General features: G+C 44.5%; 1 protein-coding gene across 1 annotated transcript in view; it reads right to left on the bottom strand.

The window, feature by feature from the left end:
• LOC129822442 (trichohyalin-like) overlaps positions 1-19387 on the bottom strand; it is a 216881-nt gene that overhangs the window by 128091 nt on the left and 69403 nt on the right. The window contains exons 4-5 of the mRNA XM_055880726.1: positions 17744-17821; positions 3424-3587 (exon numbers count right to left, since the gene is read on the bottom strand). Coding sequence (XP_055736701.1) covers positions 3424-3587; positions 17744-17821 — 242 coding nt within the window. The remainder of the gene's footprint in view (positions 1-3423; positions 3588-17743; positions 17822-19387) is intronic.

Genomic DNA, 19387 nt, shown 5'->3' with positions numbered 1-19387 from the left:
ATGTAGATAGTTAGGAAATGTTTCAACATTGGTTTGAACACAGAAGTGACCTATGTGTCTCTTTAGGAAGGAAACAATAAACATAGAAAAAAGGGGAAAAAAATAAAGAATCCCACCCACCCCGATTGTTAGGCTAAAACCACAATCCCAACAATCAAACATGAATACACTTGTAGAGATACGTTGCTGCTCGCTTTCCATCTTGCTCTTACTAGCTAAACCTTGGCGTAAACTAAAACCTGCGAGCTCTCTAAATTGAAAACAAACGTTGTGAATAGACATTTATGGCTGAATATTTACTGCCCACGGTAAGGGCTGCTTGAGTCTCTTTTCGAAAGATTAACATAAATGAGGGGGAAAGCAGTGGGCCAAAACCCACTTATTTGCTTCGCCCAGTGATATGTACTAAACCAAAATATACTCTCCTGTAAATGTAATAGAACTCACCCCGGAAAGATACGGTTAGTTGAAAATGTACAAACCAATTATAGCGACCAGGAGGATATCAGCGGTTCAGTCCGGAAAAGAGAAAACAAACAAACTGCATCTTATCCCCCAAAGAGACCGTTCTGGCTCAGACGTTGCTCAGTTCTTTGAGAAAAGTGTACACTTCTCCCGGCGTGTTGAAGAGATGGCTTCGACCGTTGTACTGAACTTTCATCCGCGCAGGGTGGATGAGGTAGCCGATGATGTTCTTCTCCTTCAGTGCCTTGGCGGCAGGTCTGAACTGCTTGCGACGTCTTGCGAGATCCGCGCTCATATCCGGGAAAAGGCTGACCCTCTTGCCATCAATGGTTATGTCCCCTTTGGCTCTTGCGAGTTGCAGTACCTTCTCTCTGTCTTGGAAACGGAGGAACCTGACCAGGACGGCCCGTGGGGGCTCATCTGGCCGGGGTTTCGGCGCTGATGTTCTGTGGGCGCGTTCGATTTCCAGTGGCTTGGTGAAGTTGATTGTGCCTAGGACATCCGGGATCCATTGAGTGAAGAAACGGACCGGGTCACGGCCCTCGCTGTCCTCTTTCAATCCCACCACACGGATATTACTACGTCTGCTCTGGTTCTCCATCTGATCTACCTTGTTTTTGAGGTAGGCATTGTCCTTTTGCAGTTGTATCAAGACCTGGTCATGTCGAGCGATGGTGTCTTCAACTGTGCTAATGCGCAACTCTGCCTCAGTCGTTCTCAAAAGGAGATTATTCATGGAGGATTTCAGGTCGTCAATGGAAGAATGGAGTTCGGCCGTTCTCTTATCGATTTTCATAGAAAGACCTTTGTTACCATCCTGAATTTCCCGGAGGAGAGTAGCCAATATGTCGACAGGCTCGCAAGAGGCCGAGAGCAACAGTCTGGAACTGTCGTTTGAGTTATGAGGGCTAATGCTAATCTTGCTAGCGTTATCGTTATCTTGGGAGTCAACGACGTTTTGGTCATCCTTCTTGCCTCTCTTTCGGCGGTCCATGGCTATTTGGGAAGGTAAGTACTTGACAATTTATCAGCCGATGTTAGAATATTGTTTCAACGTTGTTATTTAGGTAATAATAGAATAACTTTGAAGAGCCCGGTTTGTCAACGTCTGCTCAGCTCCGCGGCATCACGTGACCTCCGGGCCGACTCTTTTCTCTGTATGTATCAATGATGTCGCTCTTGCTGCGGGGCGATTCCCTGATCCACCTCTACGCAGACGACACCATTCTGTATACTTCTGGCCCTTCCTTGGACACTGTGCTATCTAAACTCCAAACGAGCTTCAATGCCATACAACACTCCTTCCGTGGCCTCCAACTGCTCTTAAACGCTAGTAAAACCAAATGCATGCTTTTCAACCGTTCGCTACCTGCACCCGCACGCCCGACTAGCATCACCACCCTGGACGGTTCCGACCTAGAATATGTGGACATCTATAAGTACCTAGGTGTCTGGCTAGACTGCAAACTCTCCTTCCAGACTCATATCAAACATCTCCAATCCAAAATCAAATCTAGAGTCGGCTTTCTGTTTCGCAACAAAGCCTCCTTCACTCACGCCGCCAAACTTACCCTAGTAAAACTGACTATCCTACCGATCCTTGACTTCGGCGATGTCATCTACAAAATAGCTTCCAATACTCTACTCAGCAAACTGGATGCAGTTTATCACAGTGCCATCCGTTTTGTTACTAAAGCACCTTATACGACCCACCACTGCGACCTGTATGCTCTAGTCGGCTGGCTCCAGGTCATCTACAAGGCTATGCTAGGTAAAGTGCTGCCTTATCTCAGTTCACTGGTCACGATGGCTACACCCACCGGTAGCACGCGCTCCACTGATCATCCCTAAAGCCAAAACCTCATTTGGATGCCTTTCCTTCCAGTTCTCTGCTGCCTGCGACTGGAACGAATTGCTAAAATCTCTGAAGTTGGAGACTTTTATCTCCCTCAACAACTTTAAACATCTGCTATCCGAGCAGCTAACCGATCGCTGCAGCTGTACATAGTCCATCTGTAAACAGCCCACCCAATATACCTACCTCACCCCCCATACTGCTTTTATTTATTTACTTTTCTGCTCTTTTGCACACCAGTATCTCTACTCGCACATGATCATCTGATGATTTATCACTCCAGTGTTAATCTGCTAAATTGTAATTATTCGATTTATTGCCTACCTCCTCATGCCTTTTGCACACATTGTATATAGATTCTCTTTTTTTCTACCATGTTATTGACTTGTTTATTGTTTACTCCATGTGTAACTCTGTGTTGTTGTCTGTTCACACTGCTATGCTTTATCTTGGCCAGGTCGCAGTTGCAAATGAGAACTTGTTCTCCCACTAGCCTACCTGGTTAAATAAAGGTGAAATAAATAAAATAAAAAATAATAATAATGACTCTCTCTGCAACAATAACAACTTCAATTTCTGCCTGTTTTGCTTTTATGTGTGGACCAAAAGCCTCCTTAACAGCTTCTACCCCCAAGCCATCAAATGGCCACCGGACTATTTACATTGACCCCCCCCATTTGTTTTGTACACTGCTGCTACTCGCTATTTATTATCTATGCATAGTCACTTCACCCCCACCACCCCCAAATTACCTCAACTAACCTGTACCCCCGCACACTGACTCGGTACCGGTACCCCCTGTATATAGCATCGTTATTGTTATGTTATTGTGTTACTTTTTATAATTTTTTACTTTAGATTATTTAGTAAATATGTTCTTAACTCTTCTTGAACTGCACTGTTGGTTAAGGGCTTGTAAGTAAGCATTTCAAGGTAAGGTCTACACTTGTATTCGGTGCATGTGACAAATAAAGTTTGATTTGTGTGTGTGTGTGTGTGTGTGTGTGTGTGTGTGTGTGTGTGTGTGTGTGTGTGTGTGTGTGTGTGTGTGTGTGTGTGTGTGTGTGTGTGTGTGTGTGTGTGTGTGTGTGCGCAGCTCTTACCTGAGTATGACTCCCTGCTCCTCTCCAGTAGCTGTGAACTGCAGTCCTCCCAGGCCCCTGTCAGTTGGCTAAGGAAACCCTGTACATCTCTTAGCTCCTCACGAGAGCATCGAAGCAGAGACAAGGTGGCAGTCAGGGCCTGCTGCTGTCTTACGCACCTCTGTCTGTAACACACACACACACAGTCAGGGCTCTGTTGCTGTCCTACATACCTCTCTCTGTAACACACACACCGTCAGGGCTCTGCTGCTGTCCTACATACCTCTCTCTGTAACACACACACCGTCAGGACTCTGCTGCTGTCCTACATACCTCTCTCTGTAACACACACACCGTCAGGACTCTGCTGCTGTCCTACATACCTCTCTCTGTAACACACACACAGTCAGGACTCTGCTGCTGTCCTACATACCTCTCTCTGTAACACACACAAAGTCAGGGCTCTGCTGCTGTCCTACATACCTCTCTCTGTAACACACACACCATCAGGGCTCTGCTGCTGTCCTACATACCTCTCTCTGTAACACACACACCGTCAGGACTCTGCTGCTGTCCTACATACCTCTCTCTGTAACACACACACCGTCAGGACTCTGCTGCTGTCCTACATACCTCTCTCTGTAACACACACACCGTCAGGACTTTGCTGCTGTCCTACATACCTCTCTCTGTAACACACACACAGTCAGGGCTCTGCTGCTGTCCTACATACCTCTCTCTGTAACACACACACCTTTACAATTACACACTTTAGCTTTTATAACATCACTTGCCTAGGCCTTGTTTTTACAGTCAGATTGGATTCTAATATCAGACAATGACATTCACTGGTGGATGGATACACACACTCTCTCTCTCTCTCTCTCTCTCTCTCTCTCTCTCTCTCTCTCTCTCTCTCTCTCTCTCTCTCTCTCTCTCTCTCTGTCTCTCTCTCTCTCTCTCTCTCTCTCTCTCTCTCTCTCTCTCTCTCTCTCTGCTCTCTCTCTCTCTCTCTCTCTCTCTCTCTCTCTCTCTCTCTCTCTCTCTCTCTCTCTCTCTCTCTCTCTCTCTCTCTCTCTCTCTTTCTGTCTCTCTCTCAAAGAAAACTGCAGATCAGTCGTCTGCAAAAGAGAGAAGCACTTTAGGTGACATGAAAAACGAACTGTACATTCACACACGCTCAGTCACACACGCTCAGTCACACACACTCAGTCACACACGCTCAGTCACACACGCTCAGTCACACACACTCAGTCACACACACTCAGTCACACACGCTCAGTCATTTACACGCACACACACTCAGTCACACAAACACACACACACACACACACAGTCATTTACACACATGATCAGTCACACACACACACGCTCAGTCATTTACACACACGCTCAGTCATTTACACACACACTCAGTCATTTACACACACGCTCAGTAATGCGGAGCGATGACGTGGAAAACTAGAACGCAGAATAGAACATTCTGTTATTCCAAGAAGGGTTTTGACAGAACTCTGGGTTAGAGCGCACTGAACTCATTCAGAAACACACTGACAAGCACATCCTCCCTGATATACACAGTGCTCGAATGGGACGCGCGGTGGTTCGCCGTACCCATTGTTAGAAAAACAGGCTAAAAGCATAACCCTTGTTAGTTTAAGATTGTGGCTTTTTACATAGGGAAAATCTCTTAAATCCTTAGCAGAGGTGAGAAAACGACATCTGGGCCTGATGGAGAGGAGGAAGTAGGAAGGAAGTGGGGAGGAAGTAGGAAGGAAGTGGGGAGGAGGTAGGGAGGATGTAGGGGGAAGTAGGGAGGGCGTAGGGGGAAGTAGGGAGGACGTGGGGGGGTAGGGCAGATGTAGGGGGAAGTAGGGAGGACGTAGGGAGGAAGTATAGAGGACATAGGGGAGAAGTGAGGAAGTAGGGAGGAAGTATGGAGGAAGTAGGGAGAAGTAGGAAGCAATCGGAGCAAAAGTAGCTATCAACATGTGTGCCTCTCGCTCATTGTCTCGTTTCAGCAGAATACTGTCTGTTGGTCAGCAAGAGCACGCAGCTCAAACAACTGGTTGTCCTGTGGAGAAGCTCACAGACGAACCAAAGTGGTAGTTAAATTGAGCTCGTTTCTCAAAAGAATGAATCTGTGATGTATATTTCCCTCAGCTTTCTGAGGAAGACGCCTGTTGGTGTGACCCGTGTGCGTCGGGTAGTCGGTTAGCATGCGGAAAGAGTCATTTCTAAGACGTTCCTCAAAAACCTTCCCAATTACACTTTTTACTAATTGTTAACCCACGTTTGCTGAAACCATCTCATGTACTCAAAACTCTAAACACAAAACAGTCAGCCAATTTCCCCAAACCACAGAGACGTCTTGCAAAATGGAACACAGCAATCAAAAGCATGTACTCCCTGCTCAAGATGAAACTCTGGATACTAATGAGACACACATTAAATGAATCTAACTTAGTGACAACAGAGATCACACTAATGTGACATATTCCAAAAACACTACTATCAGAACCTATTACAGTGTAAAGACTATGATGTTGTTGTTATACTGTATACTGTTTGTGTATTCAAACAAGAAAGGAACACAAATGCAAAAATGTACGTTTTATATTTCAACATGACTCAATACATGTTAAACAGCGTACTGTAAACACACGTACAGTAAAAATGCATACATACAGTAAATATATTTACGTATGCAAAGGAAGGGAAATAGGGCTATTTGTACTACTGTACTGTACGTTAGATCAATTGCACGGAATAGATAAGTCAAGAAACAAATACTTCATTGCGAAAACAAAGTCACATCTGTTGTTTTGGTCCGGCCACAGATTTTCATCAACATCACAGGCGATATTCTCCTTGGCCAGACAGCAGGGGAAAATATCTGCTGGCATGACGCAACCACCCCTGACAGGAATGGAACATCACCACAGGGCTTCTCCATGGCCTGGAGAAGGGCCATACGTTCATGGGGTTTGTGATCATACACCTTCCACTGCCAAAACTGAAAACAACTCCTCAATGGGTTTGAGAAATGGGGAATATGGTGGGAGATAGAGAATTGTAAACCTGGGATGGTCATTGAAGCAGTTGCGGATCTGAGCAGCCCGATGGAAACTCCTGCTGTACCAAATTAGAGCATACATTAGCTGCTCAGGATCACCTGGCCCTCTCTGCTAAGGATCACCTGGCCCTCTCTGCTCAGGTCACCTGGCCCTCTCTGCTCAGGATCACCAGGCCCTCTCTGCTCAGGATCACCTGGCCCTCTCTGCTCTGGATTACCTGGCCCTCTCTGCTCAGGATCACCTGGCCCTCTCTGCTCAGGATCACCTGGCCCTCTCTGCTCAGGATCACCTGGCCCTCTCTGCTCAGGATCACCCGGCCCTCTCTGCTCAGGATCACCTGGCCCTCTCTGCTCAGGATCACCTGGCCCTCTCTGCTCAGGATCACCTGGCCCTCTCTGCTCAGGATCACCTGGCCCTCTCTGCTCAGGATCACCAGGCCCTACCTCCGCCTCCACAACCTCTACCTCCGCCTCCACAACCTCTACCTCCGCCTCCACAACCTCTACCTCCGCCTCCACATCCTCTACCTCCGCCTCCACAACCTCCACCTCCGCCTCCACAACCTCTACCTCCGCCTCCACAACCTCTACCTCCGCAACCTCCACCACCGCCTCCACAACCTCTACCTCCGCCTCCACAACCTCCGCCTCCACAACCTCTACCTCCGCCTCCACAACCTCCACCTCCGCCTCCACAACCTCCACCTCCGCCTCCGCAACCTCCACCACCGCCTCCACAACCTCTACCTCCGCCTCCACAACCTCTGCCTCCACAACCTCTACCTCCGCCTCCACAACCTCTACCTCCGCCTCCACAACCTCCACCTCCGCCTCCACAACCTCCACCTCCGCCTCCACAACCTCTACCTCTGCATCCACAACCTCCACCTATACCTCTTCTACCTCCGCCTCCGCCTCCACAACCTCCACCTATACCTCTACCTCCACCTCTACCTATACCTCTACTACCTCCACCTCTACTACCTCTACATCCACCTCTACCTCTTCTACCTCTACCTATACCTCTTCTACCTCCACCTCCACTACCTCTACTTCCACCTCTACCTCCACCTCTACTTCTTCTACCTCCGCCTCCACAACCTCCACCTATACTTCTTCTACCTCCACCTCTACTATCTCTACATCCACCTCTACCTCTTCTACCTCTACATCCACCTCTTCTACCTCCACCTCCACTACCTCTACTGTACCTCCACTCTACCTCTTCTACCTCCAACTCCACCTCTTCTAAATCCATCTCTACTGTACCTCCACTACCTCTACCTCCACTAACTCCACATCTACCTCTTCTACCTCTACTGTACCTCCACCTCTACCTCTTCTACCTCCAACTCCACCTCTTCTACCTCCACCTCTACCTCCACCTCTACCTCCACTTCTACCTCCTCCTCTTCTACCTCCATCTCTACTGTACCTCCACTACCTCTACCTCCACTAACTCCACCTCTACCTCTTCTACTTCTACTGTACCTCCACTAACTCCACCTCTACCTCTTCTACCTCTAATGTACCTCTACCTCCACTACCTCTACCTCTTCTACCTCTACCTCCACAACCTCCACCTATACCTCTACCTCCACCTTTACCTCTTCTACCTCCACCTCTACTACCTCTACATCCACCTCTACCTCTTCTACCTCCACCTCTACCTCCGCCTCCACTACCTCCAGCTCTACCTCTTCTACCTCTACGGTACCTCCACCTCTACCTTTTCTACCTCCACCTCCACATCTTCTACCTCCAACTCCACCTCTTCTATCTCCACCTCTACCTCCACCTCTTCTACCTCCAACTCCACCTCCACTTCTACCTCTACTGTACCTCCACTACCTCTACCTCCACCTCTACCTCTTCTACCTCTACTGTACCTCTACCTCTACTGTACCTCCACCTCTACTGTACCTCCACCTCTTCTACCTCCACTTCTACCTCTACTGTACCTCTACCTCTACTGTACCTCCACTACCTCTACCTCCACTACCTCTACCTGCACCTCTACCTCTACCACTACCTCCACAACCTCCGCCTCTAACTCCACTTCTTCTACCTCCACCTCCACCTCTTCTACCTCCACCTCCACCTCCAACTCCACCTCTACCTCTACTGTACCTCCACCTCTTCTACCTCTACATCCACTTCTACCTCTTCTGTACCTCTACCTCCAACTCCACCTCTACCTCTACTGTACCTCCACCTCTTCTACCTCTACCTCCACTTCTACCTCTTCTGTACCTCTACCTCCAACTCCACCTCTACCTCTACTGTACCTCCACCTCTTTTATCTCCACCTCCACTTCTACCTCTATTGTACCTCCACCTCTACCTCTACTGTACCTCCACCTCCACCTCTACCTCCACCTCTTCTACCTCCACCTCCACCTCCAACTCTACCTCCATTTTAGGTTCTATTACACACAGTCGGGAGGAACTATTGGATATAAGAGTATCACTATCATTACGACCAGGAATACGACTTTCCCGAAGCGGATCCTCTGTTTTGCCTGCCACCCAGGACAATGGATCGGATCCCAGCCGGCGAACCAAAACAACTACGCCGTAAAAGGGGCAGTCGAAGCGGTCTTCTGGTCAGGCTCCGGAGACGGGCACATTGCGCACCGCTCCCGAGCATACTACTCGCCAATGTCCAGTCTCTTGACAACAAGGTAGATGAAATCCGAGCAAGGGTAGCATTCCAGAGAGACATAAGAGACTTTAACGTTCTTTGCTTCACGGAAACATGGATCACTCGAGACACGCTATCGGAGTCGGTACAGCCAGCTAGTTTCTTCACGCATCGCGCCAACAAAAACAAGCATCTTTCTGGTAAGAAGAAGGGCGGGGGGGTATGCCTTATGATTAACGAGACGTGGTGTGATCATAACAACATACAGGAACTCAAGTCCTTCTGTTCACCTGACTTAGAATTCCTCACAATCAAATGTCGACCGCATTATCTACCAAGAGAATTCTCTTCGATTATAATCACAGCCGCATATATTCCCCCCAAAGCAGACACATCGATGGCCCTGAACAAACTTTATTTGACTCTATGTAAACTGAAAACCACATATCCTGAGGCTGCATTCATTGTAGCTGTGGATTTTAACAAGGCTAATCTGTAAACAAGACTCCCTAAATTCTATCAGCATATCGATTGTGCAACCAGGGCTGGTAGAACCCTGGATCATTGTTATACTAACTTCCGCGATGCATATAAGGCCCTCCCCCGCCCTCCTTTCGGAAAAGGTAACCACGACTCCATTTTGTTGCTCCCAGCCTATAGCCAGAAACTAAAACAGGAAGCTCCCGTGCTTAGGTCTGTTCAACGCTGCTCCGACCAATCTGATTCCACGCTTCAAGATTGCTTTGATCACGTGGACTGGGATACGTTCCGCATTGCGTCAAATAACAACATTGACGAATACGCTGATTCGGTGAGCGAGTTTATTAGCAAGTGCATCGGCGATGTCGTACCCACAGCAACTATTAAAACATTCCCAAACCAAAAACCGTGGATTGATGGCAGCATTCGCGCGAAACTGAAAGCGCGAACCACTGCTTTTAATCGGGGCAAGGTGACCGGTAACATGACCGAATACAAACAGTGTAGCTATTCCCTCCGCAAGGCAATCAAACAAGCTAAGCGTCAGTATAGAGACAAAGTAGAGTCGCAATTCAACGGCTCAGACACAAGAGGTATGTGGCAGGGTCTACAGTCAATCCCGGATTACAAAAAGAAAACCATCCCCGTAGCGGACCAGGATGTCTTGCTCCTAGACAGACTAAACAACTTCTTTGCTCGCTTTGAGGACAATACAGTGCCACTGACACGGCCCGCTACCAAAACCTGCGGACTCTCCTTCACTGCAGCCGACTTGAGTAAAACATTTAAACGTGTTAACCCTTGCAAGGCTGCAGGCCCAGACGGCATCCCCAGCAGCGTCCTCAGAGCATGCGCAGATCAGCTGGCTGGTGTGTTTACGGACATATTCAATCAATCCTTATCCCAGTCTGCTGTTCCCACATGCTTCAAGAGGGCCACCATTGTTCCTGTTCCCAAGAAAGCTAAGGTAACTGAGCTAAACGACTACCGCCCCGTAGCACTCACTTCCGTCCTCATGAAGTGCTTTGAGAGACTAGTCAAGGACCATATCACCTCCACCCTACCTGACACCCGAGACCCACTCCAATTTGCTTACCGCCCCAATAGGTCCACAGACGGCGCAATCGCAACCACACTGCACACTGCCCTAACCCATCTGGACAAGAGGAATACCTATGTGAGAATGCTGTTCATCGACTACAGCTCAGCATTTAACACCATAGTACCCTCCAAACTCATCATCAAGCTCGAGACCCTGGGTCTCGACCCCGCCCTGTGCAACTGGGTACTGGACTTCCTGACGGGCCGCCCCCAGGTGGTGAGGGTAGGTAACAACATCTCCACCCCGCTGATCCTCAACACTGGGGCCCCACAAGGGTGCGTTCTGAGCCCTCTCCTGTACTCCCTGTTCACCCACGACTGCGTGGCCATGCACGCCTCCAACTCAATCATCAAGTTTGCAGACGACACCACGGTGGTAGGCTTGATTACCAACAACGACGAGACGGCCTACAGGTAGGAGGTGAGGGCCCTCGGAGGGTTGTGTCAGGAAAATAACCTCACACTCAACGTCAACAAAACAAAGGAGATGATCGTAGACTTCAGGAAACAGCAGAGGGAGCACCCCCCTATCCACATCGACGGGACAGTAGTGGAGAGGGTAGTAAGTTTTAAGTTCCTTGGCGTACACATCACGGACAAACTGAATTGGTCCACCCACACAGACAGCGCGCCTCTTCAACCTCAGGGGGCTGAAGAAATTTGGCTTGTCACCTAAAACACTCACAAACTTTTACAGATGCACAATCGAGAGCATCCTGTCGGGCTGTACCACCGCCTGGTAACGGCAATTGCTCCGCCCACAACCGTAAGGCTCTCCAGAGGGTAGTGAGGTCTGCACAACGCATCACCGGGGGCAAACTACCTGCCCTCCAGGACATCTACACCACCCGATGCCACAGGAAAGCCATAAAGATCATCAAGGACAACAACCATCCGAGCCACTACATGTTCACCCCGCTATCATCCAGAAGGCGAGGTCAGTACAGGTGCATCAAAGCAGGGACTGAGAGACTGAAAAACAGCTTCTATCTCAAGGTCATCAGACTGTTAAACAGCCACCACTAACATTGAGTGGCTGCTGCCAACATACTGACTCAACTCCAGCCACTTTAATAATGTAAAAAATGATGAAAAATGTATCACTAGCCACTTTATACAATGCCATTTCATATAATGTTTACATTCCCTACATTACTCATCTCATATGTATATACTGTACTCTATACCATCTACTGCATCTTGCCATCTTGATGTAATACATGTACCACTAGCCACTTTAAACAATGCCACTTTTATATGTTTACATACCCTACATTACTCTTCTCATATGTATATACTGTACTCTATACCATCTACTGCATCTTGCCATCTTGATGTAATACATGTATCACTAGCCACTTTAAACAATGCCACTTTTATATGTTTACATTCCCTACATTACTCTTCTCATATGTATATACTGTAGTCGATACCATCTACTGCATCTTGCCTATGCCGTTCTGTACCATCACTCATTCATATATTTTTATGTACATATTCTTCATTCCTTTACACTTGTGTGTATAAGGTAGTTGTTGTGAAATTGTTAGGTTAGATTACTCGTTGGTTATTACTGCATTGTCGGAACTAGAAGCACAAGCATTTCGCTACACTCGCATTAACATCTGCTAATCATGTGTATGTGACAAATAACATTTGATTTGACCTTCACCTCTACTGTACCTCCACCTCCACCTCTACCTCTCTCTGCCAAGTTTGCTTCCATTGTTCTCCAAACACAGGAGTACTCGCCTGTGGCCTTTTTATCCATACCAAAGGTCTGATTGCAAAGTGAACATTTACGCAACTAGTGTTTGCACATGTGAAGAGTGAAAGTGGCCAATTGGTAATTGAGCTGAGCTTGTTGAACAGTGTTGCTTTTCATTTGCACACAAGAGATTTTAGTTGGGAAGGTTGTGCCAAAGGTAGAGAATTGTGTGTTGTGTTTTGCCAAATGTTTGTTATAGAATTGCAACCTGAGTGTAAAGCAGAACATGTGCAGGTAGTATTGCAGATGTGTTTTCTGGTTCTACTAAATGAGTTACAGGTTTGGGTCATTGTGCCTATGGGCCAGTTTTAGTGTGTAAACAATTGGGGAAAAATGTAATTGTTGACTCCAAAATAGGCCAGCCTGGCGTCATGATGATTTGTAGCCTGTCAATCAGGTGATCATATGTTTTTGCAACTCTGCCATCACATGTATTGTCACGAACGTCGTCAGTGCGGAAATGACCAGACCAGCAGCGTACATTTATTTTTATTTATGAATGTCGCCAACAAAAAACGAATGTGACGCTAACTAGGGCTATAAAGGCCACTAGCACAGACAACTACCCACAACTAAGGTGGAAAAACAGGCTGCCTAAATATGATTCCTAATCAGAGACAACGATAGACAGCTGTCCCTGATTGAGAACCATACCCAGCCAAAACATAGAAACAGAAAACATAGAAGTAAAGAAACTAGAATGCCCACCCTAGTCACACCCACACATGTATAGAAGTAAAGAAACTAGAATGCCCACCCTAGTCACACCCACACATGTATAGAAATAAAGAAACTAGAATGCCCACCCTAGTCACAACCACACATGTATAGAAATAAAGAAACTAGAATGCCCGCCCTAGTCACACATGTATAGAAATAAAGAAACTAGAATGCCCACCCTAGTCACACCCACACATGCATAGAAGTAAATAAACTAGAATGCCCACCCTAGTCACACCCACACATGTATAGAAATAAAGAAACTAGAATGCCCACCCTAGTCACACCCACACATGTATAGAAATAAAGAAACTAGAATTCCCACCCTAGTCACACCCACACATGTATAGAAATAAAGAAACTAGAATGCCCACCCTAGTCACACCCACACATGTATAGAAATAAAGAAACTAGAATGCCCACCCTAGTCACACCCACACATGTGTAGAAATGCTAATAGCCAAACAAGAGGTCTCTTTCTAGTGGTCGCAGGGTAAAAGCCTGCATGCAGTTTATTTTATATTTTGAAATCATCACTATATGTCTAATAAATAAACTGTGTGTGTTTATTTCATGAAAATAACTCAAATTATATATTTTTATTATTTACTTTCATGAGTCTCCTTTTGCCATTAAAATGCTCAGTCTGATCGTGTGTTGATACAGATGTAAATACATTTACATACACAGCCCTGATTGGCGGATAGGATTGTCTAGACACTAGGGCCTACCCCTTCAAAGTAGGAGGATTCATATGCAAAACAAAGATGAATGGTCATTGTCCAAAAACTACATCCCACCTGAACAGGATGAATTTCCAGACTTTGTTTTATTTTTCATAATTTTCAAAAATATTGAGTGTTATTTCAACCTCATAGTGTGGAATATATTAAATAAATTAAAACTGTGAAATCTTTTTTTTTTAATGCACTACTCCTTTAAGTATAGTTGTGGACTTATAACATCCCTTTTTGACAGTGAACCTGAAAAAACTAGGAAAACTAGGAAACTGGGAAAAACAAAACCTGGAAAACTAAATTTGGCAAAAAGTAAAACAGATATTTGTTTTAAATGCATGAAATAGCCGACCCAAAAGATGTAATGAATCATGTTATACTACGTAAAATGTCAGGAAATATGGTCCCCAAGTTAAACTTTTGGTGGTATATTTAATGTATCTCAATGAACAATAATTCAAATAGGCCCAAATGCAGGCTCCAGTCAGCATTTTTGTCTCCAACTTTGGTGAACTAACATTTCCCACAAATCTGTTGAACTTATTTGGTTTTCACAAAAGCTAATGTAAGTCAGTGGAACAAATCTAATTTCTTACAACGGGCTACAATATAGGGTAATTAGTGTGCTTGTGTCAACAAGAACACTACTGTTATTATACATACTTCTATTGTACTTTTCCCAGTGCTACTAGTGTTGTTGGACAGTGTTGTATGTCATAAAACCATTAGAAAAAGCTATTTAATAATTTTATTATGAGGGGGAGGGGGGGGGGGGTAAATCAGCTTTAATATTGCAGATAGCGTGTAGCTTCCATCAATGTAATTGTCTGCATCATTTCCAATCCCACATATTGTATTTGTATATATACAGTACCAGTCAAAAGTTTGGACACACCTCATTCCAGGGGCTACTCATTCCAGGGGTTTTCTATATTTTTACTATTTTCTACATTGTAGAATAATAGTGAAGACATCACAACTATGGAAAGGGTGACTACTATGGAAATAAACTGTTAAACAAATGAAAATATATGTTATATTTTTGATTCTTCAAAGTAGTCACCCTTTGCCTTGTTGACAGCTTTGCACACACTTGAATTATCTCAACCAGCTTCATGAGGTAGTCAACTGGAATGCATTTTGATTAACAGGTGTGCCTTGTTAAAAGTTAATTTGTGGAATTTCATTCCTTCTTAATGCGTTTTAGCCAATCAGTTGTGTTGTGACAAGAGGTAGGGTTGGTATACAGACGATAGCCCTATTTGGTAAAAGATCAAGTCCATATCATGGCAAGAACAGCTCAAATAAGCAAAGAGAAATGAAAGTCCATCATTACTTTAAGATATGAAGGTCAGACAATCCGGAAAATTTCAAGAACTTTGAAAGTTTCTTCAAGTGCAGTTGCAAAAACCATCAAGCACTATGATGAAACTGGCTCTCAAAAGGCCCGCCACATGCATGCTATTCAACCGATCATTGCCTGCACCTGTTCGCCCGTCCAGCATCACTACTCTGGACGGCTCTGACTTAGAATACGTGGACAACTATAAATACCTAGGTGTCTGGTTAGACTGTAAACTCTCCTTCCAGACTCACATTAAGCATCTCCAATCCAAAATTAAATCTAGAATCGGCTTCCTATATCGCAACAAAGCTTCCTTCACTCATGCTGCCAAACATACCCTCGTAAAACTGACCATCCTACCGATCCTCGACTTCGGTGATGTCATCTATAAAATAGCCTCTAACACTCTAATCAACAAACTGGATGCAGTCTATCACAGTGAGATCCGTTTTGTCACCAAAGCCCCACCCACCCGTAGCACGCGCTCCAGCAGGTATATCTCACAGGTCACCCCCAAAGCCAATTCCTACTTTGGTCGTCTTTCCTTCCAGTTCTCTGCTGCCAATGACTGGAACGAACTGCAAAAATCACTGAAGCTGGAGACTCATATCTCCCTCACTAGCTTTAAGTTGTCAGAGCAACTCACAGATCACTGCACTTGTACATAGCCCATCTGTAAACAGCCCATCTATCTACCTACCACATCCCCATACTGTATTTATTTATTTATCTTGCTCCTTTGCACCCCAGTATCTCTACTTGCACATTCATCTTCTGCACACCTACCTCTCCAGTGATTAATTGCTATATTGTAATTACTTCGCCACCATGGCCTATTTATTGCCTTAACTCCCTTATCTTACCTCATTTCCATTCACTGTATGTAGACTTTTTGTTTTCTTTTGTTCTACTGTATTATTGACTATGTTTTGTTTATTCCATGTGTAACTCTGTGTTGTTGTATGTGTGTATTGCTATGCTTTATCTTGGCCAGGTCGCAGTTGCAAATGAGAACTTGTTCTCAACTAGCCTACCTGGTTAAATAAAGGTGAAATAAAAATAAATAAAAATAAAATGAAAGGAAGACCCAGAGTTACCTCTGCTGCAGAGGATAAGTTCATTAGAGTTACCAGCCTCCGAAATTGCAGCCCAAATAAATGCTTCACAGAGTTCAAGTAACGGACACATCTCAACATCAACTGTTCAGAGGAGACCGTGTGAATCAGGTCTTCAGGGTCGAATTGCTGCAAAGAAACCACTACTAAAGGACACCAATAATAAGAAGAGACCTTCTTGGGCCAAGAAACACGAGCAATGGACATTAGACTGGTGGAAATCTGTTCTTTGGTCTGATGAGTCCAAATTTTAGATTTTTGGTTCCAACCGCCATTTCTTTGTGAGACGCAGAGACGCAGCGTGTGCGAAGCTGTCATCAAGGCAAAGAGTGGCTACTTTGAAGAATCTAAAATCTAAAATATATTTTGATTTGTTTAATAGTTTTTTGGTTACTACATGATTCCACATGTGTTATTTCATAGTTTTGATGTCTTCACTATTATTCTACAATGTAGAAAATAGTAAAAATAAAGAAAAACCCTTGAATGAGTACGTGTGTCCACATTTTTAACTGGTACTGTAAATCTAATCTGAAGTGACAGCTTTTGAGAGTGGAGTGGCTGTTTTTCTTCCGACTGATCTCTACAGACCAGAAGTAATGGCATGTGGCTTTAGGTGATAAAACATGAAGATCAGAGAAGAAGAGTTCCCTCCTCCATTTCTGATATCTGAGAGTGTTTTACTTGTTTGTTTATGTGTGTGTGTCAGTGTGTGTCAGCGTGTGTCAGTGTGTGTGCTTGTCACGAGAGGCTGTTTTATAATGTCACATGACACAAATCGTAGCCTGACAGGCAGAAATGGAGGACCAGATATGAGCCAAATCTGTCATCGGTTACGAGGCTAAGAATTTGAGCTTGTGTGTGTGACTGAATTATCTAATACACACTAGTTAACGCACCGTGTTTTACTAGGCCAGCCTTGGTTATTAACAGTGTTGCACTCTAACATCTGACTTTAAGACATCAACAAAAGTCTATGGCAGAAACACTCCTCTCCTCATATCTTTCCCTCGCCTGTCATATTTCCTTTTCTCTACAGTTTTATTGTCCTTTGCACTCTCAGCAATGGGCTAACTCTCCTCTATTTTCTTCTCCTCCCTCTGGTTTTCTCTCCCTCCGTTTTTTCCTTCCTGCATCCCGGCATCCAGATTTTTCCCATCTGCCCCAGCCTTCCTGTCGTGCCATTGGTCGGGGAGCCACCAACCAATCAGATTAAAGCAGGCTATTCTTTTGTTTCTGTTTTCCCTCTATCCCTTTTCATCTTTCTTTCCTCCGCCCTCCCTCTCTTCCGCCTGCCCACAGGCCTCCTGGCAGCTGTATTGTTCCCTTGTTTTCTCGTTCTATCCTTTCCTTACCTGAGCTGTTGGCAGAGCTCTCTCTCTTTACACAGCAGCCCCTCTGTCATGTCTCGCTCTAAACCCACACGCTTCAGCCTAGAGAGAGAGAGAGCAAGAGGGAGACAGAGATAGATAGAGAGAGAGAGAGAGAGAGAGAGAGAGAGAGAGAGAGAGAGAGAGAGAGAGAGAGAGAGAGAATCTTTTCTTGAATAAAATGTCAAAATAATGCAGTGCAATGCACACATAACCACGACAAGAGGAGAATAAACAGTAAACTAGTCACAGGGAGGAAGTGGTATTGAGAGAGAAAGGAGTGGGAAGGAAAGGAGGTTTATGAGAGGAATGGAGGACAGAAAGAAAGGCAGGATACCCTAATTATGGTGGAAGATACCCTGTGATGTTTATATGGTGTCTTTATGTTTCTATGGAAACTGTCCTGCCTCATGTCACTATGTTCATTATCCAGAAACAAAACAAATACATATAAACATGAGAAGAGCTACTAGAAGTGGTAAACAGCCTCCTGCAAAGATTCAGGAAAAGTGAAAGTAAAGTGATTATTTGATCAGGACATGATTGATGAGATGACTAATAATTGGTGAGTCATCACACACGTACACACACAAACATTTTCATTGTCTAGTTACTGTTCTGACACAAAGGAAGATAGGCACAGAGAGGAGAAATACATATTAGAAGGTTAGTGTTAGAATGTTAGAGTGTTAGAATGTTAGAGAGTTAGTTTTAGAGTGTTAGAATGTTAGAGAGTTAGTTTTAGAGTGTTAGAATGTTAGAGAGTTAGTTTTAGAGTGTTAGAATGTTAAAGTGTTAGAATGTTAGAGAGTTAGTTTTAGAGTGTTAGATTGTTAGAATGTTCGAGTTAGTTTTAGAGTGTTAGAATGTTAATGTGTTAGAATGTTAGAATGTTAGAGTGTTAGAATGTTAGTGTTAGAATGTTAGAATGTTAGCATGTTAGAATGTTAGAATGTTTGAGTGTTAGAGTGTTAGTGTTAGAATGTTAGAATGTTAGCGTGTTAGAACGTTAGAATGTTATAGTGTTATAATGTTAGACAGTTAGTTTTAGAGTGTTAGAATGTTAGAGTGTTAGTGTTAGAATGTTAGTGTTAGAATGTTAGAATGTTAGAATGTTATAGTGTTAGCATGTTAGAATGTTATAGTGTTATAACGTTAGAGAGTTAGTTTTAGAGTGTTAGAATGTTAGAGTATTAGAATGTTAGTGTTAGAATGTTAGAATGTTAGCGTGTTAGAATATTAGAGCGTTAGAATGTTAGAATGTTAGAGTGTTAGAATGTTAGTGTTAGAATGTTAGAATATTATAGTGTTAGAATGTTAGAGTGTTAGAATGTTAGAGTGTTAGAATGTCAGAGTGTTAATGTTGGAATGTTAGAGTGTTAGAATGTTAGAGTGTTAGAATGTTAGAGTGTTAGAATGTTAGAATGTTAGAGTGTTAGAATGTTAGAGTGTTACAATGTTAGAGTGTTAGAATGTTAGAGTGTTAGAGTGTTAGAATGTTAGAGTGTTAGAGTGTTAGAATGTTAGAGTGTTACAATGTTAGAGTGTTAGAATGTTAGAATGTTAGAGTGTTACAATGTTAGAGTGTTAGAATGTTAGAGCGTTAGAGTGTTAGAATGTTAGAATGTT

The sequence above is a fragment of the Salvelinus fontinalis genome, chromosome 24 (genome assembly GCF_029448725.1).
Source record: "Salvelinus fontinalis isolate EN_2023a chromosome 24, ASM2944872v1, whole genome shotgun sequence".
NCBI classification, from domain to species: Eukaryota; Metazoa; Chordata; class Actinopteri; order Salmoniformes; family Salmonidae; genus Salvelinus; species Salvelinus fontinalis.
Note: the sequence above shows the minus strand (reverse complement) of the source record. Positions and strands in the feature narration are given on the sequence as shown.